Source organism: Pelobates fuscus, chromosome 5 (assembly GCF_036172605.1).
Source record: "Pelobates fuscus isolate aPelFus1 chromosome 5, aPelFus1.pri, whole genome shotgun sequence".
In the NCBI taxonomy this organism is placed as follows: Eukaryota; Metazoa; Chordata; class Amphibia; order Anura; family Pelobatidae; genus Pelobates; species Pelobates fuscus.
In genome coordinates this window covers 190,428,356-190,453,858 of record NC_086321.1, presented here as the reverse complement: position 1 = coordinate 190,453,858, position 25,503 = coordinate 190,428,356, and the positions used below count along the sequence as shown (strand labels likewise).

Here is a 25,503-nt window from a genome sequence, read left to right as displayed (position 1 = left end):
ATATATATATATATATATATGTTCTATAGAGAAATTGGGCAATTTATTCATATTACACAATTCATCCAATAGCTGATACTGAGTGAGGTTTTTCTGTTAAACCAATTAGAGAACAGTTTGCAAAACGGCAAGTTTTAAAGTTAGAACTTTAGTAAAGCAGCAAAGATAATGCATCAAAACTCCCGGAAATACTTAAAAACTACAAAAACATGCTCTGTTTGCTTTTGCTTTATTAATAGTTTTACATTATAACTTAGTGATGCTAAATGCTTTAGATTACTCATTATACCCAGAACTTTGTCTAAATCAACTAGCTCCACTAGCAATAAGCAATAATCTGTAAATTATGTGATAATTGATGACTATACAGACAAAACAAAGGTAGATGCTACAGAATGTATTTTGATATTGTCACTCTTAAACATTTTTGAATTATAACTTTGAATAGTCAGCAAATTGTAGAATACAACGTTACCATAAGAAGCACTTATGTTCATCTTTATAGGATTTTCTAAGGTAATGTGTGCCACGTGGCAGACATAGGTCACTCCTTTGAACCAAGTGTCCTTAGGGATGGAAAGTTGACTGACATACAAGCATTGTTGCGCTTCATGGTCACATGTAAGTTTGCTCATGTCAGGAGCATCAAGTTGAATTGAAAGTCCCACAACTTCCCAGTTCACAAAGAGATCCCCTGGATAAAAAGCTGTTACTAAACAAGTCAAAGTCTTGTTTTCAGTGTCCACGTTGTCTGAAGCAGAGGAAAGTAAATGCACTACTGGTGCTTTCATCTTTCCTAAGGCTGAAAAAAACAAGATTTACGAAACAAATATGTTATGGAAATAAAGTACTGTGGATACAACTTTTGGTAATACTTTTATTAGTAATGACAATGCAATTTTTGTAATAAGAGATCACAGCTTGAATAATAACATTTCTATATGAAGTAGACAATCACAAGACTATTCCGCCGTGACTCACACACAACAATCTACACATATTGATTGTGTCTGATGGCACTCACTGTATGGCAATATGACTCTTGATTCAATCACTGCTTCTTTGTAATCTTTAACCTGGCACGTTAGGTTTGAAGTTGTCTTCCACTGTTCAAGGGTGATGTCTATGGTGCTTTGGAACCAAGTCGAATTATGTTTGAATAGTGTTTCATTATAGTTTGGGGGGATTCGTTCCCCATCCAATATCCACTGTATTGTAGCATTTTCATGGCTGGTGCTGCATGAAACATTTGCAGATTTATCAAGAAAAAGATCTTTGAAGGAAGGCTTGATAATATCAATTGCTGATTCAAAAGCTGTTAGCTCTAAAAAAATAAAATAAAAATAAAAACAGCAGCATTTTGTTAGATGATTTTTCTTGAAGTAAGAATATGATTTATGAAAAATATTTTATGTACTTGAGGTATGTACAATAATTTTCAAAATCCACTATTTTGGGTGTATAAGTAGGTCTACTTACCAAATAAAATAAATATATAAACTATACAACACCTGTAAAATTAAAGGGACACTCCAGACACAGAAAAAACTTTAGCTTGCTGAAAAGCGTTATGTGTGAAGAGTATGTCCTCTTTATTTATTTTGCAAAAAGTGCCGATGTCAATAGAAACTGATACTTTTATAAATGAACCTGGTTATGCCCCCCCCAGCTATCAAGCTGACAACAGATCCTGTTACTACCTGGTTTGGTTAACTCAGTAGAGCTAAACTCAAGAGGCCGCAATTGCTCAGAGCACCTGCCTTGCAAATACTTCGCTTTGAGCTGCATTGGAAGGCTGTGATTGGACAGCTTTAGAAAGTCTGGGAGGGGTTAGAAGCAAATGCAGCAGAGCAGAGAACTGTAGCTTTTGCAAGCTATTTTTATATCCCCTATGAAAAAATGCATTGCTAAATGCATGCAAGTTTGCATTTGGGGTATATCTACTAAACAATGATTTTTTAAAATTTGGGCAGTGGAGTGTCCCTTTAATACAGGGTTGTTGGTTTTACTGGGATACCATCAATATGATTGTTATATACAATATGGCAACCCTACCATGTTTGTCAGTAGAGATGCTTCTGTTCTGCCTTGTGTATGCTGTTGAAGATACATGTGCGACCAAGCATGTGTAAGTAGTCCCACTATTCCACTCTGTCCTCAGGATAAGGAGTTGACTTGTAGTTGAGCATTGCTTTTTTTCATGGTGGCAGCTAATGTCACTGGTACCAGGATTGTACCCTTGGGGTATCATGGTATTATTGATCTCCCATGTGACAAAGAGATCTTGTGGATAAAAGCCCTTAACTACACAAAGCAATGTCAAGTTATTATCCAAATCTTCACTCTCTTGAAACGGAGGCAGAAGATATACTTTTGGGGGTTTCACCTCTGCTGGGGCTGACGGAAGCAAAAAAAAAAAAAAGAAAAAGAAATGTCAATAAAATTAGCTGGTTGAAAAAGTGTATCAAGTAAGACGTATAACCCAAACGCATAATAAGTAGACGACATATATTACTTTGAATGGGTAGTACAATTTAGAAGACTGTATATAACTGCATTCAGATGCTAATATAGTTATGTTATATTAATAAGCAGAGATACAAATCCTATGTGAAGAGTAAAATATTGATTGCTGTCAATACATACTGTATAAAGTGTTTATACTCTGAGTTCTTTTCAGTAAGATGTTTCCTGGAGATTTCAATTTACATGCCAGACGTTTTGTTTTCCAATCCTGGAGACTGACTTGTGTTGTGCTCTGCAACCAACCACCTGTGATGGCTTTCACTGTGCCGTCCCACTTTTTTTCATCTTCCATCCATTCAATGGCTGCATGTGGCACGTTGGTTTTGCAAGAAATGTCTCCACTCCTATTCAGAAAGAGTGTTTCGAAGTATGGTTTATGTATCTCTAATGTTGGTATTATCCCCGAGTTATCTAAAATAGATTAAAGTGAAATGTCACAATTTTTTTGTAAAACTCATAAACTGATATTGTTTGGAAATTTGTACAAAGTAGGGTTTATGTTGGAAAATTAAACCATGTAATTAATTAACTGCTCAATAGTCAACTATGATAAAGTATTCTGTACATTGAGCTAAAATTTACAGATGGTTTTGAATTTTCTTTTTGAAAGTAGATGTTGCTATTTTACCAATTAATATTGTTAGATCTATTTCTTTTAGTGATAAGACACCAACAATCACTTTGCATCATGTGTCTTAAGGCTTGTGTATGCAAATTAACCTTCTGCTATGTTCTGAGCCAAATTTATTGCTAGTAGGATTATTCACTTAAGTGTGAATTGTCAAGAATCAAAAGAAAATTTCCCATTTTGCATCCAAAATAGCATTTCATAAAAGTGAATGCTGCAAGTTGAGAAATAAATAGACATAATGCCATACATATGGGTAATGCACTCTAGCTTTAAATATTACTAAGAATAATAATTTATGGGGAAAATGTATATACATTTTAGAGATAAACATTTCTTACCTAGTGCGCTAATGTCTGTTATCGGGAGAGTGTCTTTAAACTCCACGCCTGTGACTCCACAACTGTAGATGTATCCAGTGGCCCATGTCTTTTTTTCCACTGTTAACGTGCAGCTTGAAGTGAATGTCCCATCATCGTTATATTCTAGATGGCTGGAGGTACACTTTAAATTTTTATTTTTATGCTTCCATGTTATAGTTATTTCTTTGTGTATGTGACCATCAACAATGCAGAGAAGAGTTTTATGTTCCAATGAATCAGGGGAATGGAAGACGCGCACGGATACACTTCTGGGAACGGCTAAGAGGAGACAGGGTGGCAAAACTATGTTGTAAATAACATACTGGACTTTGAGCCAACAAAGCCATAAAAATAATAGAGCTCGAGAGCATATGGGAAGGTCATCATTTGTTTTTTTTTATAGTATGAAAAGACTAAACTGGCGGGTTATATAGAATTTGATTATATTTTTAGGACCTGGCACTTAGGTAAATGTAAGACTAAGTACTTGAAGTGTTTTGCTGGTACAGATATAACCTGCATTAATACATGTGAAGTGCAGGTAATTATTGACTACATAGGTGTGCGTGTTCATAAAACCGCTAGTATCAAGTAAACATAAACCATCCAATATATATATGAAGTGCTGTGAAGTACATGTACATTAGCTACAAACTGGAATTATGTATATTGCAGTTATTTTAGAACTGACATACATAAATCAGTCATTAAATACCACTGATAATCTAGTGTTAATGGATGGCCCAGTTGTGTTCCAATGAGATATTTATAAAGTCTACACTGTTGATGATCCATAAAACCCGATCGGATAACCAGTGATTCATAATAGTAAGACTGTGCTGTGAAAATTATATACTTTCTGTTTACTCATTTAAATTTTTTCATTTGATTTCTAATATAACTTGCAATTTTTATTTTGCATAGCTCATTAACCTATACCAAGAATTAAAAAAAATATATGTAAACCCTGTACTTAAATGACATTCATTATGGGGTGGCTGCATAGACTTTGGCATTTAACACCAATATAGAATTACACCAAAATGGGATGAGTGAGGGATTAACAAATATAAGATGTACAATGGCAAGTTGTATTGATTAGGAAATATGCATTTACAGTTACAGAGTATTTAATAAAGCATGACTCAAGGGTAAGTATGAGTTAACGTATTAATATGTATGTATCTGCTTGAAAGCTACATTCCAGAGTCCAGAGATGGTAATGCCTGGTGCTGGTCTGCACGTAAAATAACAAAACAAAATGATAGCACTCCAGGGACTTTTTTCAACATATATAAAATTAAACGCAGCTCTTATTTCAGCTTTGAAAATAAGATGTCAACAATTAGGACCTATGCTACAAGCCTGGCCTTAAAAATTACTTGCCACTGCAAGCCGGAAGAGCCCTTGGCATGAATCACCATGGGTAAATTTCTACTCACTGGGCTAAATTTTCACTTGTCAATGGCTAGCAGCAAGTAGAAATTGTGAGCTAATCAGACAGCATTGTGGGTTTCCTGACGCACTTAATTTTAGCTATAGTTCAAAGTAGAAGTAAGAGCCAATCTCAATATTTGCTAATCAAGCACTCCTCATTGAGTTGTAATACAGCTCACTAAGAAATGTATAATTGGCCAATTACATGCATGCCTGATTTGTTTATAATATCAGAAGAAACAGGGCTCCACAATCACTTTAATAGTTCAGTCAGAAATTCCTAATAAAAGGAAACCGTAAGTAGAGATAAAAAAAATCCAATTTATTACAGATAAATTTCTTCCTATAAATCCAATTTATATTATTTTTAGGCTGTTAGAGGTCTATGTTAGGAGATAGCTGGAAGTTAGGCTGTTAATACAAACTGCAGTGATTTTGAGCGTTTTTGTGGTAGAACGTTCATAATACGGCTGTGTATGTGATGCATAAAGTTATTCTGCATTCCAGCGTGGTCGCGCATGTGCATATCGATCACGCACACGTCATGACATATGATGGTGCACGTGGCGTGCCATGCACATGCGCGATTACGGAAGTTGATAGACGGACTGTCGGATTTAAAAGAGAGAAGACCGGGAAGAAGCTCCTGAGGAAGTCGGATAGACGAAACGCATTGAGCACGATCAAGCACCCTGTATTTTGGTATCAGCAGTCTTTTTAAACGTGTATGCTGTGGATTTTTAATATTGTTTGTCTATTGTGCGTTTTTGCAGTCTGTGATTGACTAGTATAAGTGGATTGCTGGTCTGACAAGCACTGTGCACTTTCCTTTTCCACTATTGTGCACTATTACTTCTGCACTTTAGCACATGCACTTTTATTATTATCTAAGTATCATGTTCTGTTTAAGCTGCTATTCCTAGGGGCTCTTGGCCTATATTGGCTTTTGCACATTTGCTAAATTGCACATATGTTGTGCTGTGATTAACTTTTTGATTTTATCTGTAATAAATTAGATTTTTTATCTCTACTTACGGTTTCCTTTTATTAGGAATTTCTGACTGAACTATTAAAGTGATTGGGGCGCCCTGTTTCTTCTGATAATATATTCAGTTTTTTGTTTCTGTTGTAATTGAGATTTGAGTGACCTCTAGACAGTGGCTTGCCTGCACTGAGTTTCACTTTTTCCACCCACCTATCTATTTGTCTGTTTATGCCTGATTTGTTTGCAAGGCGTCTTAATGACAAGCCTCTAATTGGACAATGGAAAGTCTGTGCTTGCAAAAAGGGGAGTGCTTACAATAGCTGCAGAAACTAATTCTGTAGTTATTGAAGACTAACTTTTTCAGATCCCTGCCACTAAAAAAATATAAATAAAATATATTATCATTTTGAGAAGTTGTATCTTTTATTAACTCTATAATAGAGTGATTAGGAAAGGAATAATCTCAAGTAGGCCCTGGACTATATGTTCTCCACGAAGAGAGAGAATCATAGTTCTAACTTTTGACAAGCGCATATAACTATAAAACAAGGGCAGCAAGAAATTCAATGGCCTTTTTTTTTACATCAAGATGGTCTTAATTTCCAAGTTGGATTATGTTACTTTTTTCTATAATTTTCACTTTTTTTCTCCTCTCATAGTTTGTAAAAAAGGAACTCCCAGGTCCTTACAATACGTTTTTTTGTTCTTTAACTTGTTGTGTAATTAAAACATCACAGTCTTCTCTTTTTTTATTACGAATACTCTATTTTATCTATATTTATCCAATACTGAATTTCTATCTAAAATGTACATTTAAGCATAAAGGTTAAAATGGTTTAATATAATACCAAGGGGTAACACAGAATATATCTAAACAGAAAAAAAAATATTTATATATAGGCTTCTATTCTAGAATGTGATCCAAACAGATATGAGTGTATTTTTTGTACTCCAATTGACTGTTTTCATTGTTAAGTGTTAATATACAGATATTTAATATCTGAATTTGTGATTCTAAGCAGTCAGTGTATATACTTGTGACAATTGTCTATCTAGTACTGTTTTGGACTAAAATAACATCTAGTTATACAAATAATAGAGTACCAGTATGATTTTGGCAGTATTTGGGTGAAATGTCTTGTCAGGATTGTGCCAAGTTAATATTTATAATGTAGTGCTATAGTAATATTCATATATATATTGGGCAACTGTAGCCAAATATCTCCGTATGCAGTATGCAGATTAAATGATTTACCCTCATGAGTGCCAAGCCTAATCAAAAGAGGCAATTTGTAAGCAAATATATCTCTTAGGCACATGACATGACAATATGTGAAAAATGTACTGGAGGCCAAGTACAAGATTCATCCTGAATCATTCTTGCTCTGCCAAATCAAGATATATATCAAACACCTTATGGTAGATTCAACTTATCTATAAATGTAATCTCTTTGACCTGAATTCCCTAGGGTATTTAAATACAAAGACATAGCACTTCCCACTTGCCCACATTTTAATATTAAAATAGACTGAGCTAAATCCTTGGATTTCCCTCCCCATGTCCTGGGGGTCTCATAGGTAGAACATATAAAAAAAAAATACAAAAATATCTGCTATATGTTGAATGGTATCCCCCTGATATTTTGTTTCCTCGAATTACATTACAAAGATAATTTCACAGCATGGACAAACAAGAGGTGAAGGAACATATTGTTGTGATTTTTTTGGTGATGGATGAGATTTGAGTAGTTTATTAACCCCTTAGTGACCAGGCAGCTTTTCCATTTTCTTACTGTTAAGGACCAGGGCTGTTTTTACATTTCTGCGGTGTTTGTGTTTAGCTGTAAGTTTCCTCTTATTCATTTACTGTACCCACACATATTATATATCGTTTTTCTTGCCATCAAATGGTCTTTCTAAAGATACTATTAAGATACCATTATTGTCATTGTATCGTATAATTTACTATAAAAAAAATTATAAAATATGATGAAAAAAATGTAAAAAAACACTTTTTCTAATTTTGACCCCCAAAATCTGTTATGCATCTACAACCGCCAAATAACACCCATGATAAATAGTTTCAAAATTTTGTCCTGAGTTTAGAAATACCCAATGTTAACATGTACTTAGGTTTTTTTTTTTTGCAAGTTATATATTGTATAATTACAAGTAGCACTTTGCTATTTCCAAACCATTTTTTTTTCAAAATTAATGCAAGTTACATAGTAACACTGATATCTGTCATGGATCCCTGAATAACCCTTCACATGTATATATTTTTTTAAAAGAAGAGAACCTAAGGTATTAAACTTGGGGTATTTTGACTCTTTCATGCAACCATTTTGCCACCAATCTATGCCAAATTTAAAATAATAAAAATAATTGGTGATTTTTTTGACACATGTATGTTCAGCAACATCTCCTGAGTACATCTCCTGTAGCTGTGTCGGGTTCTCTGGGGGCTAAAAGACCTTATTTAGAGGTTCATTCCAGTTTTCCAACTTGGAATTTTCACATCTGGTCAACATGTACCCATGTCCTATTTGGGACATTTTTGAAGCTGAGCAATGTAATTTACCCCCATCAAACCATATTTTTTTTTTAAAGTAGACAACCCATGGTATTCAAATTGGGGTATGTCCACTCTTTTTTTAGTAGCCACTTAGTCACAAACCATGGCCAAAATTAGCGTTTATATTTGTTTTCTTGTATTTTTTACACATAAATTGCCATTTCACGACGATATTATCAGTATAATACATTTACTGCTCTAAAACACTCATATTTGTGTAGAGTAATTTCTCAGGAGTACAACCCAACAAGTATAGGTTTTATGGTGATTTGGAAAGTTACAGGGTCAAACATAAGATTTGCCAATTTCTATTTTTTGTAAAATGCTATTTGCCAGATTGGCTATGTTGCCTTTTAGACGGTATGGCAGCCCAGAAATGAAAATTAACCCCACCATGACCTACCATTTGAAAAAGTAGACAGGCCATTGTATTCAAAATGGGATATGTCCAGTCTTTTGCAGTAGCCACTTAGTCACAAACACTGGCCAAAATTAGCATTTATATTTGTTTATGTGTGAAAAATGCAAAAAACTAATATGAACGTTAACTTTGGCCAGTGTTTGTGACTAAGTTGCTATTAAAAAAAAAACAACCTGGACACTCCCTATTTATGTTTGACCCTGTAACTTTCCAAATCACCAAAACCTATACTTGAGGGGTACTTACATATAAATTGATTGCCGGCACTCCTGGATTTCAACAACAATTTGATTTATTGTCACAAGTCGATGTTTTAGTTCCTAACTTGGAACTTTCATCAGGACACACAAAAAATATATCTTACAAGTGACAGGCTTTTATACAGAATTAATAAGAATTAATAATAAGATAAATAATTACTCACCACCATCAGGTCCCATAAAAGCTAAAGGTTCAACCATATATTAGCTACAACAATTAGATTGAGTTAAACATAGAGGTTACATACATGCCAATAACATAGTTAAGAGAATATTCCCCTATGTTCATATGCTTATGAATTAGACATGGATGAAACAGCAAATACCAAATGAGTCCTTGAAGACATAGGGAGAAACTCAGTTCCAATATAACTATGCATAAAATGGTTTTAAATGTGATAACAAAGACATTTAAATTTTAAAATGCTGTGTTCTGTGATCCGTTACTTTGGATGATGGTCCATGCACCGTGGGACCTAAAGTTAAATATATACCTCAATAGTCCCAATCTATGGGCAATACAATGAACCAAGTGTCCTAGATAAGTACTAAATTATAACAATGATTAAAAAGTGAAAAAGTGCAAAATGAAATCACATACGTGAGAAAATAAAAAGTGCAAAATGCATAATCCAATAATTTGGATCCATTAGAGTACAAGCAGTACCCCTCCCGAATTAACATCCAAAGGATTAAATTTAAGGTATTCTATAAGGTTGCATGGTTTAAAGTAACAATCACCCTATCTATCTAGAAGTAGAACCATTTAGTGGTGAGAGTAATAAAAATGGCAAGAACAGTAATACCTATTCCTAAATTATTAAAAACTCCTATTTTCATATATACACAAATTATTTACAAGTTGATAAACTCTTCATATCTAAAGAAATGGAAGGAAAGAATACTTTTCATTCAGTCCATTTGGGGATAATGTATTCAGTTCAAGGATCCAAAATGTTTCTCGCTGCAACAATAATCTAGCCCTGCCTTCCCCTCTTGTCGGCATTGGAACGTGGTCAATCGCCATGCATCTTAGCGTCGAGAGTCGATGTTGGCTTTCCAGGAAATGTCTGGCCACAGGTTTGTCTGACTTGCCATCTCTGTAGGCAAGCCAGACACTTGACCTGTGTCCTCGAATCCTCTCGCATAATGCGGTTTTATATATCTATATATATATATATATATATATATATATATATATATAGTTAAATGAAGTAAAGCAAGCTGCACTCACGGACTTATGAATTCAAATGGTGTTTATTCCATCGAAGGTAGAAAAAAAGAAGATCGACGTTTCGGTCCACACAGGGACCTTCCTCAGGATCAAGTGATACAAACATTACATGAAAACATCTCAAATATATAGGACATTGCATTAATTAGAATGACTTACCCCAGGTGATGTGCTTACTCGCCGGCGTTCACCGCTGAACACCGCGCATGCGCGCACTGCCTTGTGACCCCACGTTAACCCTCGGTCCATGCGTAGTGACGCAATGACTACGTCGCTGCCATAGCAACGTTTGTAGCCGTTGCCATGGAACCGCTGTGAAAGCAAAGATCAACAGTAACAGTACCCGATCGTGCAAAAACTATAAGTGAACAGAGAAATGAACTAAACTACATTAAATTAAATAATAAATAGTGAAAATGATGCCGTCAATTGATTAGAAGAGGGTCTTAGGTCCTAGGTACTGTTAGGATCGGGAAATAACATACTATAACTTTTTAATTTATGAGTTTAGGGAAATGTATCTCAACTCTAATTTAACATATAAAGTGTAGGACTTTTATAATCCTGTCACACTTCAGCTTGGAGATTTACTCCTTTAGCTTCAAGTTCTGCCCTATTTAAAAAGCTTCCATTACTCCTGAATAAATTTATCTAGAGTCTCCCAGATCAATTATATTTCGCTATTCTATGGTCCTAAGACGCCTAATTAGGCTACAATAGTACCCAGATTCCCTCCTGTACATAGGGTAACTCACTGTATGGTACTGGATTAGTGTACATATTAGCCCCCATAGTTATCTTTAAATTATAAATTACTCTTATGGTCAGCCTGTGCTTCTACAGTTCCCATATTGTTAGAGTATCCATTGTATCTAAACCCAATCAACATTTTCAAGCATTATTACAAAAAAACTTATTTACATAATTTACATTTCTATTGCAAGCATTAAATCAAATAAATGAATGATACGATATCATTTCATTAAGGCCTCTTGGTGAGACAGTGTCCAGTCTGAAGATCCAGAAAGTTTCTTTGTTAAGAAGTAACATCCCTCTATCGCCACCTCTCCGGGGTTCAGGGATGTGGTCAATGGCCGTGAACTTTAATGAAGTGAGAGGGTGCTGAAACTCCAAAAAATGTCTTGCGACTGGTTTATCGCTTTTTCCATCCCTGTAAGCTGTCCGAATATTTGAACGGTGTCCCCGTATGCGGTCACACAACTGTGTTTCAGTTTTGCCTATATAAGATAGGCCACACGGGCATGAAATTTTATAGATCACAAACATCGTTTTACATGTCATTGTAAACTTAATAAGAAATTCTTCGTTGGTATGTGGATGGTGAAACGAGCGTGTGGGAACCATATGGCTGCAAGTAACGCAGCCCAGGCATCTTACGCTACCCCATTTCTGAACCTTTTCCATTTTCATGTAACTTTGTGTGGGGTCCGATTGCTATAGGTTCCAAGACTAGGTTCCACTACCCAACCCAATTCTATTTCTAATTTTAAACAGGACCAACAACAAGGACTGTTAAGACCTAAATCAACGTTTGATCCAGTCACCAACAATTCATCTCTTAAAACATATATGTCCACGGTGTTGAATGAAACAAAGACACACATATTGAAATGTCGGAAATATCCTCAAAATTTGTCCAATATCCAGAAAAAACTCGTACAGAACTTGGCAGAAGATCGGAACATTATAATACGTCCAGCGGATAAGGGGGGAGGTATCGTGGTCATGCAGTACACAGATTATGCTAAAGAACTAAGGTCACAGTTACAATGTCCATTGACATATAAACAATTGAAACATGATCCAACAAAAGAGATACAGAGAAGGATCGAAGAGGCACTGAATATGGGAGTGATGGCGGGGCATATTGAACCGAGGACAGCAGAATGTCTATATAAGAAACACCCCAAAATACCAGTCATCTATACAATTCCCAAACTACATAAGGATCCAACACACACCCCCGGAAGACCGATTGTTTCAGCGGTGGGGGGTGTCTTGGAACCTATAGCAAAGTGGTTGGACAACTTATTCAAAAAAACAGTTGCCGATTTGGAAACATGTATTAAGGACACTCCTACATTGATCAAGACATTAACAACAGTTCAGCTGCAAGGCAAAAAGGTGATACTAATGACCATGGATGTCAGAAGCCTCTACACAGTAATCCCCCATACACAGGGGATAGAAGCAATGCGCCAAGTTCTGACACATTCCAAATCTTATAAGGGGCCAAGTATAGAATATATTCTCCACATGTTGGAACTGGCACTATCCAATAATTATTTTAGATTCGAAGAAGAGTGGTTTATGCAGATCGCCGGCACGTCCATGGGGGCGGCAATGGCCCCCATGTACGCAAATGTGTACATGTATGTTTTTGAGACGACATACATACTTCCAGTCTACGGTGACAAAATCATGAATTTCTTCAGATTTATTGACGACCTGTTAATAATTTGGACAGGTACAGCACAGGAAGCGCAACAGATGGTGGATAACTTAAATAAATTGGATACTCCTATTCGATTTACATCAGAAATTAGCACTGAGAGGGTACATTTTCTTGATCTACAAATATGGGCAGATGGAAATGAACTTCAATTCTCATTATACACCAAGCTAACGGATCGCAACACACTCCTCCATGCAGGGAGTGCTCATCCGGAACATTTAAAGGCATCATTGCCTAAAGCACAATTTCTAAGAACAATACGCAACAACTCTACCTATGCAAAAAGGGAAGAACAATTAGCGGAAATGAAAAACAAATTTCTATCTAGGGGATACAAAAAAATGGACTTAGAAATAGCGTTGCAACAAGCTAGAGAACATACTCCAAGAAATGGGGCCATATCTCAAAGTCGAATATTATGTCCAATGACATACAATAACAAGGCACCGAGCTTATCGAACATCATTAAAAGGAACTGGAATATGCTGGCACAGGATAACACACTTCCTGGAATCTTTAAACAACAACCATTAATATGTTACAAACTAAATAGAAATTTGCGTGATATGTTGGTAAAATCGGACCCCACACAAAGTTACATGAAAATGGAAAAGGTTCAGAAACGGGGTAGCGTAAGATGCCTGGGCTGCGTTACTTGCAGCCATATGGTTCCCACACGCTCGTTTCACCATCCACATACCAACGAAGAATTTCTTATTAAGTTTACAATGACATGTAAAACGATGTTTGGGATCTATAAAATTTCATGCCCGTGTGGCCTATCTTATATAGGAAAAACGGAAACACAGTTGTGTGACCGCATACGGGGACACCGTTCAAATATTCGGACAGCTTACAGGGATGGAAAAAGCGATAAACCAGTCGCAAGACATTTTTTGGAGTTTCAGCACCCTCTCACTTCATTAAAGTTCACGGCCATTGACCACATCCCTGAACCCCGGAGAGGTGGCGATAGAGGGATGTTACTTTTTAACAAAGAAACTTTCTGGATCTTCAGACTGGACACTGTCTCACCAAGAGGCCTTAATGAAATGATATCGTATCATTCATTTATTTGATTTAATGCTTGCAATAGAAATGTAAATTATGTAAATGAGTTTTTTGTAATAATGCTTGAAAATGTTGATTGGGTTTAGATACAATGGATACTCTAACAATATGGGAACTGTAGAAGCACAGGCTGACCATAACAGTAATTTATAATTTAAAGATAACTATGGGGGCTAATATGTACACTAATCCAGTACCATACAGTGAGTTACCCTATGTACAGGAGGGAATCTGGGTACTATTGTAGCCTAATTAGGCGTCTTAGGACCATAGAATAGCGAAATATAATTGATCTGGGAGACTCTAGATAAATTTATTCAGGAGTAATGGAAGCTTTTTAAATAGGGCAGAACTTGAAGCTAAAGGAGTAAATCTCCAAGCTGAAGTGTGACAGGATTATAAAAGTCCTACACTTTATATGTTGAATTAGAGTTGAGATACATTTCCCTAAACTCATAAATTAAAAAGTTATAGTATGTTATTTCCCGATCCTAACAGTACCTAGGACCTAAGACCCTCTTCTAATCAATTGACGGCATCATTTTCACTATTTATTATTTAATTTAATGTAGTTTAGTTCATTTCTCTGTTCACTTATAGTTTTTGCACGATCGGGTACTGTTACTGTTGATCTTTGCTTTCACAGCGGTTCCATGGCAACGGCTACAAACGTTGCTATGGCAGCGACGTAGTCGTTGCGTCACTACGCATGGACCGAGGGTTAACGTGGGGTCACAAGGCAGTGCGCGCATGCGCGGTGTTCAGCGGTGAACGCCGGCGAGTAAGCACATCACCTGGGGTAAGTCATTCTAATTAATGCAATGTCCTATATATTTGAGATGTTTTCATGTAATGTTTGTATCACTTGATCCTGAGGAAGGTCCCTGTGTGGACCGAAACGTCGATCTTCTTTTTTTCTACCTTCGATAGAATAAACACCATTTGAATTCATAAGTCCGTGAGTGAGTGCAGCTTGCTTTACTTCATTTAACTACAATTTACCTCCCTGGAAGTTTGGCACCCGGCAGGCCTTTTAAGGCATATCTTTATACATTGAGCGTGAGTGCAAAGAACTTTTGTATTTTTATATATATATATATATATATATATATAACATAAGGGATGGTTGCACTCACCTGAACATGCTTAAATGGGGTGCTGCTGGGGGCCATATTATACAATAAACAATACACAAGATCCAGCGCACTCTCCTATCTACTAAACAGCAACTTCAATGTTGACAGATTTTATTAGTTTTTAAAAGTTTTTTTCAAAACACCTAATCAAGGCAAAAAATATTTGTTTATATATATATATATATATATATATATATATATATACACACACACACACATACACATATATATATATATATTTAATTTATAAATTTATAAACACACATACATATTATAATTTACAAAAGTTTGTTTGTTCAGCCAGTGGGATATGGCAAATTTTACTAGTAACGCAAATTCAGTCTATTTCAGTTGTACATAGCATGCCTCATTCTGCTTACTGTATTTGGCAGCGATGCCTCATTCTGCTCACTGTATTTGGCCCATCCTAGGCCATATCGACTTTTATCATATGCATTTTAGTTGGTCACCCTGCAATGTAATGTTTCTCTCTACATTTTAAAGTTTTCTTTGTCTGTCCTGGGTATTCATGCACTTTTTGAGCCTTCATTGCTTAGTAATTATGTGGCTAGCCACTGACTGTCTAAATTTATGTCAGGCCCAAACTTGGGCCTATACATGTGGTAAAGGAAATAAAATATAAACTTGTATATAGATTCTCTGTACACATAAATGTAAAATTCCTTATTTTCTGTAAAGGGGACTATCTTCTCAAATACATAAAACTGTATCATATGCATTTCAGTTAGTCACCCTACATTTAATGTTTGTCTGCCCTCTGTGTATTCAGGTACTAATTGGGCCAACATTGTTCTGTAATTCACTGTTAAGTAGATATGCCCCAAGGGACAGCCTGCATGCATTTAATTATGTACTTTTCATTGGGGTATAATCTTAAACAGCTAGCTAAATCTGCAGTTCTCTTGTCTGCTGCTTTTGCAATCCCTCACTTTCTAACACCACTCAGACTTTCTTGGTATGGTCTACATGCATTAGAAACATCATTCAGTCATGTTCAGCTTAGGCAATAAAGTTTTATATCTGATGCTAATATTACTGAGATATTCTAGCATTATTCTAGCATTTCCTGTTGCTTTCAACCTTAATCTTCTATGCCAGCTGTGTATGCATAAGTATTTATCATCCTCCTAAGCATTCCAGGTGTAGGTGTTTTTAATGTATGTCTTATATCTCCTGTCTTTTCCTATGTATTATGTACGGCCATCATAGCTGCTAGCCTGTTCAGCCACTGTGGCATTCTAGAGGCCTCTGTTCCCGTTTTGATTCTGTCTTCCAACACCTCGTTTTATTGGGCTTAGTGCGTATGTATTATATGATGTTTTATAAGTGTTTATATACAGTTTCTGTTCTTTTCACCATTTCATAAACTATATGATTATACGTAACTATCGGGTTCTCTACTATCTCATCACCAACATGTCTTGGCTACATACACAAACTCCACAACAATTCTCCGATGCACATCCTACCTTCACCCGCATTAATCCCAACACAGCCCGTACAGCCACCCTGAAACTCAGGATACAAATTGGAATACGCATATTTCCTACTTCTGGCATCACTATACCTCTACAACGTGTGTTCATATGCCCTGTAATGGGCAACTTGCCACAGGCTAATTCGGCACCTTGTTTGGGCATTTCATTAAATATTTATAGATTTTGGATTAAGAATATAATGTCTTGGCACCTAGTATACGGATATCATTATTTTGCAGTTATGTAGCGGTAATATTTCTTCAATCTGATTATCATAATGCCACAAACAGGTATTACCTTCGATGTGGCATATTAGATGAGTTACGACAGACAATACGCATTGGGCCACACTGTCTATATTTACATATGCATTTCTGCACAGTCTACGGTTTTGCTTACAAACATATTTATGTGTCATGTCTAATCATATTTTGAGATTTCCCTAAATATGATTGCATGGTTTAACACTACAGTTCCCGTCTGTGGATATTTGGTCCTGCGGCTTTCCGGGATGCCATGGGGCCTGTACATGGGGGATACGGTGGTACTCACGATGTCTTGCTAACATTTATTTTCTTATGTCTTATCAAATAATATTCTTTTACAGGCTATCAATTCGGAGCATCATTTGCTTTTCAAGCCTTGCACCCATTTGTCAGTTATGGTTTTTTTCATAGGTTATAGCCCTCTTTTTACCCTTTCTGTCTCCTTAAGGGGATACTGTAGATTTCAGTTACATGTTACAACCATACCATACAGAACTACATGAACGCTTATACGAATTCAGGTACGTTTTTAGTCACGATGGCTCCCCCGCAATATAGACCTTTTTAATGAGTAGGTTTTCCTGGCTTATGGAGATCTAGGTGACCAATAGATGTTACGTTTCTGGCTACTCTGCCTTGGAGTTAGTGGCAACACCTATCCTCCACGCATGAGGTATTACACCCCTCCCCCCGGGCCAAAACATGGTTAGCCGCCTCGCACAGTGGCATAGAGAGGGCCTCACTTGTCACACTCAATCTATCTCATGATTTAAATGTCACCGAGATGCCAACACCCCGCCACAATGTTCGGTGGCCACGAATCCCCTTGCGTCAAAGCATAGATAGAGCCTCTCAAGCCACTTGGCAACTAGCAGGGCCTCACCTGTCACCAAGCTAGTGAATTGCTTTGCCACTTGGCACTAGCTAGTTAGCCAGCCAGTAAAACGATCTTGATCCAAGCTACTTATTAATATAGTGCAGTATGTCTCATCCCAGTAAGAAGGTGATGACATGTCAATCCTCAGTACTCCAGTCTGGTCTACTACCCCTACATGAAAAGGTGACACCTATCAGGTCATGGATCATTCCTCGTATTACGGCTGAGCTATGCAGACGCAACGTTCCTTTCCCAGCAACGGCCGGGAAAGCGGAACTGTTAAGGCTCATGCATACCAATACGGACAATGCTGATGCTGGATTAGGCACGAGTTGCTCAAGCAACACTAACCTCCATGCAACGTTCTCAGCACTCGTGTCCTGTAAGGGATAAATAAATGAGAGATTGGAAAGACTAGAAATACGTTGTCGAACAATGCCATCAACCAGACGCTGACCCTTGCAGGGTCCTCCATACGCATACGATCATAACACAATTCAATATTGAGCACATGCGCCTGTACGTTCAGATATCCAACGGATATTGACTTTTTGTCATGCTATCTGACTTTCTGTCTGAAAGTTTTTACACTAATAGGTGAATTAGGATGTAGATAAATTGCAATGCCATAACAATCAGACATATTGTGACATCATTATTATACTAAAACATGTAATCTTTAAGTTGAGCCGGCCCTACCTCTTACTCATAAAAGTCGCCATGACCGGCCGGCCACAGCTGATTCAAACAGTTTCTACTAACTGTATGTTTGTTCTTTCAGGGCGAATTTCACTACTATCATATTCAGCATTTCATTAAAAGTAGCTTCACAGCGATGCCTTATTCAGCCGGTATTAGGCCCCTTACTGGAACATATCGACTTCTATTATATGTCTTGGCCCCCTACATGGCAAAGTGTCGCTATTGACTGGATCAATCATGTCAATTCCAACTTGAGCCTACACATATGTTCACAAATATAAACTAACCTGTATATATAGTCACTGTACTTACATTAACTACAACCCTCATGGGACTCATCAGCTAACAAAGGTTTACTTTTATTAATTACGGGTTGTTGGTTGGCTTCTCATACCCTTGTTAGCTTGCATTGTCAACCGTTATGGTCCTTGTAGATACTTTTCATCGTATATTCTTGTTGATACTGAAACTAGTTACCTATGCTAATTTTGTTTTTCTTCAGTATTGATACTTTTCCGTTTCTCAACCCTTTCTACTTTATTATTTCCCCTATATAAGTTGGTTTGTCAACTTGGCCCTCGCTATATTAATCACTTATCTACGTTCATCACCACGTTCATCTGTCTCCGGGCTATCCCATTATTTTCAGGCAACAGGGGCTTATACATGTGACAGGTTCATGATTCACTTGCTTTCCAGAGTTTCTGCATTATTAGAGTTTTGCTATATGCTTTAATGCTATTAATTTATGGTTTACGTCATATGCTGGTATTTTCATATATTTCATATTTTCATGCCACCTGGTTTAGTCTAAGTCACTCGTGTTACCCCTCAATTGTTTACAAGGTATATATTGGTTGTCACTTATATGTTTACAACAATTTAATTCACCCTCGTAGGGCTCACGTGTCTGGCAGATTCAGCTATTTCAATGTACACGGTATTACTCCAGGTTCTGAGGTATTTCAAGTTGTGCCCTTAGTGGTCGCCCAATAACTGCTGTCACCAAGTTTTTCCATTACTATTCATGTCACAGGTTAAGTGGTCCTTCATTACATAATGTTGGTTATTATGTCTCTGGTTGTGTTCGCTGCTTTTTTTTTACTTTTTCACTATACCATCAAGTTACGCCTGGAACATCACATGTTTCTCTACTCTTCAACAACGCCGGTTTCCTTTCATCCTATCCAAACCAAACACCATTAAGCTTTATCTCACCGGGGTACAGCACCACATTCTTACCAAATTTCCAAATCATACACCTTTCCTAGCATCGTACTTAATTAAGAATATCCTTAAAGGTATACATAAAGTCACAGGCCCCTCTGCAACTAGCACACTGCCCATCGATGGGCCTATATTTAGACAACTCAGCAACGTCCTAGACAATTCCCCTTTCGATATTCAGACAAACTCAGTTATCAAAGCCATCATATTCATTGCTTTCTATGGCTTTCTCAGACCTAGGGAGTTTATTAATACAAAAAAACAGTATATCACCACAGTGTCAGTAAATGTAGTGAATTTTAAGTATAAATTATACTTAGCTCAGAATCCAAACAGCCTCCCAAGATCGCTACCCAAAGGACAACCTTATTACCAATATATAGAAAACCAAAACAAATGTATGGGATACGGCTGGACAGATCTAGAAAAAGAACATAAACAAAATGTATTTACTGTATTACACTATAATCAATTATGCGCTACAAATGAGTGCACTCACAAGATGGAGATGTATAAAGCGCTCAAAGGTGCCTCCCCCAAGGTTATTGGGGGGCTATTTGTCCCACTCTCCACTCCAAGGTAGCAGATGTAACACAGGACTCCAACAGATGAAAGTAAAAAATCCAGCAGTTTTATTTTGATTAAAAGGTGAACACTCACCATCAGCTTAGGATAAACTAGAGGAACAATCAGTCCTACGCATTTTGTTCCGAATGGAATTTCCTCAGGGACCAAACAGCATTAAAATTTATAACAGTGATAACCTGTATAACAAACATATCCTAATAACACCAATCTAAAAGTCCCTTTAAATAGGGTTAATCCCTGTGTCCACTAGGGAGTTTACTGTCATATGCCAGTCAGATGCCACCTTAAGTCTCAAGCTTTCTCACCTAATGAAAGTCAATGATCACTACGTCCTTTTATTACTTTCCTACAAAGCAAACCACACCAATAGTCCCACTACCATTCCTCTCTTCCCTACCGGGCATGCCTGCTGCCTAGTTAAGGTACTTGACACTTTCATAAATTCTCACCTAATGCACTCACCTGACACTCCACTACTACTACTACTCCACGGGCACCCTCTCACCACGGCTAAGTTCACGTCACAAGTCAGAGCTCTACTGTTAAAGTTACGCTTCAACCCCACTTCCTTCTCTGGTCACTCCTTATGTATAGGTGCAGCATCATCAGCATCTAGCTCTAACACACCAGTCCACATCATCAATAGACTGGGTCGCTGGAAATCTTCAATTTACAATACTTATATACCACGACCGGAGAGAGAACTAAGATAAGCATTCAAATGTATAGCATTATAACAAGCAATAAAGTGTGCTCTTTTTGCATCATCCTTTGCCCTCTTTTATTACAAGCCTACTCGTTTGTTAGTTTAGACATCTTTTTATACATTCCATAACCGATTAAATTCCAAGCACAAATTAAAAGGCCATTAGGCCTTTATTTGTGGGAGGAATTATGTCCCCTACTTAAACTCACAGCCCTTACTCACCTCTGCTGTTCACGCTGATTGACCCCACCCACCTGCATTCATCAATCATTACATTATCATCACCTTTTGTAGGCCCTCTTTTATTACAGGCCTACTCGTTCCTTATATATATATATATTCGTTTAAAAAAAATGTATATATGTAATAAATAATAATTAACCTTTATATCCCCCCTCCTTTCAATGCTCCAACCTCGTGAAAGGAACCTACAGGACCCAGTGGAGCTGCTGGCTAGAGCTCCCGGGCCTCACCTCTCCCTTCTTCTTGGCTTGATTCTTGTGGGCTAATGAAGGAAATCTTTGATCTCACCACTGGCCCGTTATGGCACACAGCAGGGCCACGCTTTGATAGTGAAGGCTCCACAAAAGCCAACATCAGGGATCCTATGATCTTCCTTGGTGGCCTCGGCCCAAGGCCATTGGGGCCAACCAGGGATTTGCCCAGTTAGCCCGATGGCCAGTCCAGGCATGACTCAGAGCCCTAAAACAGTTGATTGCGAGGTTCTATTCCACAGAATACAGTGGTGGGGGGGGGGGGGGGGGGATAGGATCCATTTGCCAGGGTTCTACCTGGTATTTTATTTCCTGAGTTAACTTGAACAAAGTGTAGTCTATCATTCCTGGTTAATCTTGGGGTCTCAGCGACCATAAATCTTTTTTTTTTTTTATCTTCCACATACTGGGCAGTAGGTAGAGATAAAAGAGCTTTGAGGTTTAAAGGAAATTAAAGGTATTACTGAGCATGCCATTTGTGGTTGAACTGTTTAACAAAAAACATCCTTATTGATTCATCTTTAGAATTATTTTCAATGTTAATTTTGGGTTATTGGTAATATACCATTATGAAGTATAGCATGGTGTAATATAGGTGCACTGAAATATTTATGTTATCATATAATAGTAAAAACAAATTCTTTTCACGTAACAGTAAAATATTGACTTTTATTCCACAATTGCAGTATACATTATTGCTAACAAGAAAATGTTTTCTGAACAGACTTTCATCAGGCGCTATACATTTCTGTATCATGTTTTTCAAAAAAACAACCAGATCAATGTTGGGGGTGCCAGAATGCTCCAAATAACCTCACGTACCTTCACACGTTATGGTGTGAGTGGAAAGAAAACTGCACATTTCACATTGATTCTATTACATTTAACCTTTCGCTAACACCTCAAGCAACCTCAGGAGTGCTGTGGTGCTTTGCCAAAGTAAGCAGTCAATGGTTTGACACCTTATCTGGGATCCCACTTGGTGCCAGCAGCCACAGCTGTGCTTCTGGATGTCATTTAGTGCCAGTTAGCTCAACTGAACTAATAAAGGAAATATAGAGCCTCTCTCGTTGTCTGAGAGCATCAGGTGAGCAATTTTAGCCAATGTTCATGGCCCTGTGTTGAGCCATGCCTAGCTCAGTGGAAACATCTGGCTTCTCCTCTAGAAAAAGCAGTATGTTGTGTAAGTGTTGCTGCCAAATCATTCTTAAAAGGTTTGACTACTTACTCTGGAAGGGTGTCATGGTACTCCTGGCACCATAAACACAACAAGTTATAGTGGTTATGGTGCTTGGAGTGTTCCTTTAAGGGGTTATGCATCACTTTGAGAAAACTGTCTCATTCAAAAGCTTTAGCTTTGAATGAGACAAGTGGCTCACTCTGCAGGCTGAAAAAAGCAGGTAAATATTAATTTATTTTTTCTTCTTTCTTATACTGTACATTCCATATTCACTACAGGATGGATCTAAGCAATCCATTTCCTACCCCTAGGAATGCAGGGAAAATGCATATAGAGTCACACAAGTGTAGTTGGAAGAATTCTTCACTTGCAACATCCTGACTGGGGGGTAAGAGAATGAGTAAGATCACTGTGTTTCATGCAGTGCAGGCTCCGGTGTCAGGTTTCTCCCTCCCTACTATGTTAGTCAGAATAGGGAGAAAGAGGACCTTGGTGTTGCTACACAATGATATCCTAGATTTATGTTGTAGCAAACCTAGCCACTTCAGAGGGTTAAAAGACAGTGTTCGGATGCTATTTATTCAATCTAAAGACTGCGGCATTCGTACGCTTGTTTCACGAATCATATTGGATTAATATGTTCGTGAAACAAATGAACTGCCGAACGGGAGACCACACAAGGGAGTTGTGTGTCTCCAATTAATGAACCGGCAACATTGTAACCACAGAACAGTAATGGTTTTATGGGTGGCCGCCGTTCGTATAACCGAACACGTGGCGGCGGCCATCTTTGTTCACGAAAGCCCAGTGGTGTTTGGTCGTTGAGTGCCTGGAACTAAAATCGGCTACTCAACTGCACGAACACCGCTGGACTTCCATGTCTTTCGTATAAAATACTTATTCGTGCAAATAGGGCGACAAAAATTTTCAAGGGATGTATGTCCCATTAAGGCATATGTATACACATTACTACCCAGTGTAGTTGCTTGAAAAGACCAAGGTACCTTTCCCTCTTCACTGGAGGGATTCAGAAACAAAACTGTAGAGAATAGTTGTGTAAATTGGTGGAAATCCACAAAACAGAGCAACAGACCAAATCATAGACAGCTTATTGTACAACACATTGCTATTTGTATTTTACATCTAGTATACTGAGTAAAGATACTATAAATAAGTAAATAAAAACATTAAAAAATATTTAAACCTATTTTGAAATAGTAAAATAACATGTTAAGCACTGCAGGCAACTTATAGTGTGTTGGTGAGAAAGCTTACACAATCTCACCCTATTATAACTGCACAATTTACCAGAATGGTGCAATAAACTGAACACATTTATGATACAGTCTCATATAAGAATTGTTATCTGCACTTACCAATTGTTATCTCTTTCTCAACAATCTCTGGAGAACAAGGATTCTTGACCGCACACGCCACACTTTTCCACTTCGTCCACTCAACGAGAGTAATGCTGAAAGTTGCATTTACATTATTTCCACGAGATCTTTCATTATCACTCTTCTTAACGCTCACCTTTCCATCAATTTTCAGAGTGATGTGCTCTGTGTCTACATCGACACCCACAACCGAACAAATTATTTTGCCTTTGCCGTCAACAATGTCTGCATAAGCAGATTTCACTAGGTTCACAACAGGGCGCATGGAAACACCATGACAAGCTGTAAAAATATCACAAGAAAGAATGTTAATTTCGAAAAATACATCAGTTATGCGTATAAAAACACAATGTTTTTGTGATGTGCATTTAAAAATCCTTTTTTTGTTTTCTGTAAATTGGTGCCCTAAAAGGTTTACATCATTTAAGCTAACAAACTCCCATTATTCCTGGGTGGTAGCAATGACTATAGTACACATCAGCAAGAATACATTCATTATTATATAAACATAACAAGCAAAGCATAAAACAATGTAATGTTTTCAGAATTTTGCCTTATTTAGTTGGTAATTAAGCAAATAGTCTTAAACCAGCTCTATTAGCAATGGTAGATTTCCAGTTTCCCAGTGATGAACATAAGACTAACGTGTCAAAATATTCTCACTACTTTAAAGGCTTTGAACAATGATAAGGCATATAAAAGTCAACACTCAACTAAATTAGTTCAATAAAAGGATATCCTAATTTAGAGTTTTGAACTTTTAATCTCTTTTCTACAAAGATATATCATTTGGAAACTAACATATAGAATATTCAATAGTATTTTGTCACTTTTCATTTTTCAATGGGCCCAAATTATCATACATAAGAAAGCTTTGAATACGTGCTTTGGATTTCAATAAAAAATATCTACCCTTTTCAGTTTAATCAATCAATAGTAATAAGCAATGAAACAGGAACTGTAGATTAATCAGATTTTGCATGTAATATTTTTCTAATAAAGAAAAAACATTCCATATTATGACAATTAAGACAATTTAACAACCCTTATTCAATAAAGGAAAAAGCAACAACATCAATATCAAATGTAGAAGTGATACTTTATCAACTATCAACAGAACACCTGGCAATATGTTAACCAAATTTGGTCAATATAGTCTTGGGCTTGACAAAGACCCACCAGATGCACTGTTGCTGGTGAAAAGTGTCACTCATGCATTTAAATTTAGTATTTTGTCTCTTTCCTTTATCACATCTGAATGTTATGAGTCTAGAGGGGGGTCATTGATGAATGCAACTGTTCTCACAATCCAAGGGAAGTTTGGATTTCCAGCCTCCTTATATATACTAAAATAGATATACTAAAATATTGTATAATCCTCCACATGTGGCTTTATGTAAACATTTCAAAAAAGAGCTTGCCACCAATGCATTGTCTAGGCCAGTGTACTCCAAAT

The 25,503-nt window shown here is 37.0% G+C and overlaps 1 protein-coding gene and 1 gene segment (V, D, J or C); both read right to left on the bottom strand.

Annotated features, from left to right (window-relative positions):
* The window catches only part of LOC134611213 (uncharacterized), a 78,588-nt gene that overhangs the window by 4,676 nt on the left and 48,409 nt on the right, over positions 1 to 25,503 (bottom strand). The window contains exons 6-11 of the mRNA XM_063454853.1: positions 24,027 to 24,329; positions 3,496 to 3,795; positions 2,647 to 2,937; positions 2,056 to 2,397; positions 1,025 to 1,324; positions 476 to 802 (exon numbers count right to left, since the gene is read on the bottom strand). Of these exons, the coding sequence (XP_063310923.1) occupies positions 476 to 802; positions 1,025 to 1,324; positions 2,056 to 2,397; positions 2,647 to 2,937; positions 3,496 to 3,795; positions 24,027 to 24,329 (1,863 nt within the window). The remainder of the gene's footprint in view (positions 1 to 475; positions 803 to 1,024; positions 1,325 to 2,055; positions 2,398 to 2,646; positions 2,938 to 3,495; positions 3,796 to 24,026; positions 24,330 to 25,503) is intronic.
* LOC134611216 (Ig alpha chain C region-like) overlaps positions 1 to 25,503 on the bottom strand; it is a 280,513-nt gene that overhangs the window by 207,105 nt on the left and 47,905 nt on the right.